Raw genomic sequence first — 5966 nt, forward strand, 5'->3', positions numbered from 1 at the left:
AAACCAAAACAGGTCCCTCTTTTTAACTGCAAATTTTTCACTGTGAGATATCCTCATTATTCTTCCTTCTGCTTTCTTGAATCTCTATTTGTTTGTTTGTTTGCTTGATAGGGTCTCACGTAGCTCATGCTGAATTTGAGCAACTTATGTATATGAGGATATCTTTGAATGTCTATTCTCCCTGCCTTCAACTCCTGAGCACTTGGGATTATACGAATAGATTCACTCACACCAGTTTTTGCAGTACTAATGATTTTTCCTAGGGCCTCATGCATGCAAGTTAGGCTGCATCACTGGTACAATTCTGTTTTCTATAAATATAGTACTTGTATCTTGCTGTGTTTAAAATGCATGCGTTTTATGGGAGACTAAGGCAGCTGTTATACTCAGGACATCATTGAGAATCAAATGAAAATTGGGTTCATTCACAAGTTGATGAAAATGTGTAAGCTGAACATATAGAAACAATAACTAAGGCTTCCCATTGCAGTTTTGTTTAGAGGGACCTTGAAGTTGATTTTTTTTAGTTGACTCATTAAGACAGGCATTCTAAGTAACTCTTCTCTGTCATCATTTGTATTGGTTTATTTTATTGTCAACTTGATGTAAAATAAAGTCAACTTGACAGAGAAAACCTCAACAGAAGAAATCACAGATAGGTCTATTTCCAATAATCTTATGGATTATCTTGATTGATGATTTATAGGAATGTGACTGTTTCGTCAAACTACAGTTTTAGTAATGTTCCTGGTATATATATATATATATACCTGGTATATACCAGGTCATATATATATATATATATATATATATATATATATATATATATATATATATACCCTGGCTTTTCCGCCCGCTCCCCCCTCCCCCTACGCGCTGCTCGGGCTGCACCGCGCTCGCTTCGGTGCTGTCAGGCTAGCACCGCAGTCCTCAGCCGTCACCATGATCATCTACTGGGACCTCATCAGCCATGACGAACTGTTCTCTGACATCTACAAGATCCGGGAGATCGTGGACGGACTGTGCCTGGAGGTGGAGGGCAAGATGGTCAGTAGAACAGAGGGTGCCATTGATGACTCGCTCATCGGTGGAAATGCTTCCGCTGAAGGTCCGGAGGGCAAAGGTGCCGAAAGCACAGTAGTCACTGGTGTTGACATTGTCATGAACCATCACTTACAAGAAACCAGCTTCACAAAAGAGGCCTACAAAAAGTACATCAAAGGCTACATGAAATCCCTCAAGGCCAAACTTGAAGAGCATAAACCAGAACGAGTAAAGCCTTTTATGACTGGAGCTGCAGAGCAGATTAAGCACATCCTTGCTAATTTCAATAACTACCAGTTTTTTATTGGTGAAAACATGAATCCAGATGGTATGGTTGCTCTCCTGGACTACCGTGAAGATGGTGTGACTCCATTCATGATTTTCTTTAAGGATGGCTTAGAGATGGAGAAATGTTAACAAATTGGATCTATCACCTGTCACCATAATTGGCTTCTGCTTACCATCCATACAACACCAGGACTTAGGACAAATGGGACTGATGTCATCTTGCGCTTTTATTTTGACCTTGATTTATTTGGAGTGGTGGCATTGTTTTTTTAAGGAAAAAAAAAAACATGTCATGTGGGTTGTCTAAAAATAAAGTGCATTTAAATCCAAAAAAAAAAAAAAAAATGACCCTGAACATGAGACATTGAGCAAGTCAACAAACATAATTATTTGTTTATCCTCATGGTCCCCATCTTATGTTTCTGCCATGACTTGCCTTTTTAATAGACTATTATCTGAAAGGAATGCTTCCCACTTCCATCTATTTGGCCACCATGTTTATCATAACAACAGAATGAAACTAGAACAGTAGTGAACAGTGAGAAGTTTTCCCCCTACTTCAGAAAGTAGTGACTAAATACTTTTTGTTATAGCAGAGGACAGTTGCTATCAGGGAAACTCTCATTTGCAATAGTGTACAAGGCAATTCAGAGTACATAAGATGCTTTATGTCCATTTTGCTATTAGCTCCAAAGTAGGTCATAGAACCTAGATACAATTATGTTTGAAGAAAATGTATCAATGAGTCTCTAAGATGTTATTTATTATTATTGTTATTATTATTATTATCAGTTTTACTACTACTACTACTACAACTCAAGTTGTTTTCTGTTGCAGTATTTGTGATTGTTTATCTTGATTGATGACTAATATCAATAGCACAATGCCTGAACACAGCTTAGATAATGAGTTTATATTACCTTAAGATTCTGGAGGAATAGAGTTCAATATTTTGTGAAGGAAAGAAATGATAGCAGGAGCAAGAAATAGGTATATCACATTTTTATTCCTTACACAGGAAACAGAAAACAGAAGTTCAAGGGTAGAAGTCATTAAAACCTACCCATAGTGATGAGAATTCTTGAGGAAAGCTCTGTCTTTTACTGCTTTATAACTTCCTCCAAGCTGCACCACCAACTGGGGAATAATTGTTCAGGTATATGAGTCCATAGGGAACAGTCCATTCAAGCCACAGTGAACTTTGCTTGAGCTTGATGATAGCTGCTGCTGTCTGCTATAAAATCACTACTTTCTGAATTGCTGGAATTTAGATTTATGTTTTCAAGAAAACACAATGAATGACAGCTACTTAAAAAAAATTATCTCCATGTCCCTATTGAACAGAGGGAAGGGGAAGGTCACTTATTGTCTTCTTTTCTCCTTTCTATCAGAAAATACGAGAACAATACCCTTTTAAAGAAAAAAAAATGGTTTAGAATCCTAGATTACAGTCCCTCATTTCAGGGAAGTCAAGGCTGCTGGGGCATGCAGTAGCTAGTCTCATCTACACAGACAAGAGAAAAGAGCAATGACACATTGAATGGTTGTTAGCTATCAGCTCACTATCTCTTCATTCACTCAGGATTCCAGCCCTTGAAATGGTCCAGGCCATTTCCAGTGTAGCTCTTGACACTTTAATTAACCTAGTTAAGATATTTTCTCATAGGCATACCATTATAGTCTAACTTAGTCTAAATAATAACTCATTGAGATTTCTTCCTAGTTAATTCTTACAATTTGTCAAACCAACAAAGATATTTAGACATCACCACCCATTCGGGTTACAATTGATCTTTATTTGAACAGCTAGAGATATCTAATAATTAAAGTGGTTTATTGTTTTCTCTAATATCATCTTCCAAAAGAATCCAAAAGGTACAAAATTCTATGGAAACTGAAGAAGTTCAGATACTTGCCTTCCCACACATGAACAAATTATATGTGACAGATGCAACTTAACAGTCAAGTCTACCTTAATCCCAACTCTGAACTCTTTTCCTTGGACATAGTTTGTTCTTTCCCTTTATAAAAGGCCATGCTGTTTGATTTCCACTTTAATTATACTGAAATGTGGTTGGACAATTAAGAAGCAATTATATCAGAGGGTCTCTGCTATTAAGGATGTATTAACACATTTCTACCAAGTTTATATCAGGTCTTACTAAAGTAAACTCTCATAAAAACACCCTGACTAGACCTCTCACTCTCCTGAACACCTTTCTAATTGTCTACTATGAATTAAATTATAGTAAAGCCTCCATAAGTTGTTACTGCCCTATCTAGGACTTCCTGGCTTTCCACATCATAAATCAAAGTAATATACTCTTCTTAATTAATTACCTAGTCTCAGGTAGGTACAATAATAGAAAAAAAGGATAAAAAAAATCCTGTACATGATGGCAATATGTCCCTCCTTCTTTATACTTTGGTATCTTATTCTCAAGCCCCACCCTACCTCAATCTGAAGGGAACATGTGCACAGTTGTCAACATTTTGGAAAAAGTACTTTCTTTCATCCAGTTGGCAGTCTTCCACTTTGATCCAATGTCCATGGATCTTCCACTTGGCACAGAAGTTATCTCTGCTATTTGGAGATCAAGTGCAAAGCTATTCAGTAAATGCTGATTTGAAAGTTCAGGAATTTATGACAAGCTCTGACTCATGGGACCTCATATCACAACTGTCATCATAATTAGAGTTAGTCTAGAAATCCCTTCCTTCCTCTGAACTAACAGATAGCATTTTAATAAAAATTTACAGCTCCAATTCATTATGAAGGAAAAAAAATAACCTCACAATATTTTGAATTGACCTTATTCTAATGTGATATGTAAAACACCTCTTAAATATAAATTATATTTGAAATAACAAATTACATTATTCATAGCATCCTCAAACAAATCACAGCCTGTTGAAATTTATCTTTTGCATTACATACAAGCCAAAGCCTAGGCTGACACACTGAAAGCCTTATGAGTTCTTTGAAACACAGGTGCAAAAGACTTCACAGATGATTAATGCCTAGTCTGAGGCTCACCTTCCATACATGTTTAGGCCTTGAGATCAGGCTATCAGGACAAAGACTAGCTGGTATATTTCAGATTTGTACATGGTGGATTCTCGGTTAGCTCAGCATTTGGAAGCTCTATGACCTTTGACTTCAACTTGGAGTTAGGAAACCACTGACTCTTTCTTCATAAAGGGTTGATCATTTGTGTGCCAAATCAGAGTAGATATTGAGAACTAAGTGTCTACCTGATCATTCCTTAACCTATCTAACAGTATATTTTGCATTTGGTTATGCTATATCAAACCCTCCTGGGAATATCTAGAGATAATGTGTAGAAGTGGTGTTTTCCAATTATAGAGATGAATGGATGAAGACTGATCATTTTAGAAAATATGAGACCCTTGATACAAAGTGAATAAGAGCTAATGGCAAAAGCACATGAAGCATCTCTTCTTTTGCTGTGTCTATAGACTCCATGTGGCAGGATAGCATTTTATTACATGTATAATTTGTACCTCAATAACCTCTGGAATCATTCCAAGTTACCCTTCAATCCAAACATGTACCATTTACTTCAGAGAACAATCAAAAATCACTTGTATTTTAAACTACATAAATCACAGTTCTGCAAAACATAACTATAATATGGGCAGTGGATTTATCTAAGTTGGTAGTGTTCTTGGATTTATTCCAATTCACTACAAAACTGAGCAGAGGCTAGTATCTGTGCCTATAATCCAAGAATTAGGATTGGAGCACACAGACATTATGACACCAAAGTAGAGATCAGAAGACCACCTGAAAGACCCATATCAGTCATTCACATAGGTTCTGGAGATTCTATGTATTTTATTAGGCTTGGTGGCAAGTGAATTAATTTGTGGAGCCATCTCACATGACCAAGTTGGCTAAACTTTATAGTTGACTTGAGAGATCTGTAATCAACTTAAAGACAGACCTTTGCTCAGGCTTGTAAACTTATTGCACAAAAGAGTTAATTGAAGAGAGAAGACTCTCCCCCATATCAAGTAGCATCTAGCATCAGCTCACATGTAAAGACATCCAACAGTAAAACAGTGTCAACAGAGAGTCTTTGCTGCTTCATGGTGAGTGTGTCTATTCTACAGCTGTCATTGCTATTTCGGCTACCTTTCTTTACTACCAGAATTTAACAAGGTCTGCTAAACAGCACCTCTCCAGGAGTTCTCTAAGCCTTCAGCAGTAGATCAGCACTGCTTAGGCATCCAGACTTATGAATGGAGCAGATACTGAGCCTTGTAGACTGAGCAGAGTTTTAGGGGTCCATAGTGTGTCAACAGTCATTATTGGATTTCCAATCCCTATAGTATAAGCTAACCTAATAAATCTCCTTTTATAATGTATTCAATTTTCTTCCTCTAGAGAGGACTAACACATGGACTACCTGGTTCTGTTCTTCTGAGTGATGCAAATGTATATCTTATAGGAGTTTTTGCTGGGTGCGATTAATAGTGTTTATGCCAAAACTGCAACAGATGAACCTTGAAGGTTTAGAAAGATGACTGTCTTAGTTTGCTTTTTATAGCAATGACAAATATTATGAACAAATTAACTCAAGGAGGAGTGTCTTATTTCACCTCATAGT

General features: G+C 36.8%; 1 protein-coding gene across 1 annotated transcript; it reads left to right on the top strand.

Annotated features, from left to right (window-relative positions):
* Positions 1-917: 917 nt before the first annotated feature.
* Positions 918-1662, top strand: LOC110300469 (translationally-controlled tumor protein-like). The gene has a single exon (XM_085839921.1). The coding sequence runs from the start codon at positions 943-945 to the stop codon at positions 1459-1461; it is 519 nt and encodes a 172-aa protein (XP_085696047.1). The 5' UTR covers positions 918-942; the 3' UTR covers positions 1462-1662.
* Positions 1663-5966: the final 4304 nt, after the last annotated feature.

The sequence above is a fragment of the Mus caroli genome, unplaced genomic scaffold (genome assembly GCF_978045245.1).
Source record: "Mus caroli unplaced genomic scaffold, Mus_caroli_1 scaffold_1, whole genome shotgun sequence".
Lineage (NCBI taxonomy): Eukaryota > Metazoa > Chordata > Mammalia > Rodentia > Muridae > Mus > Mus caroli.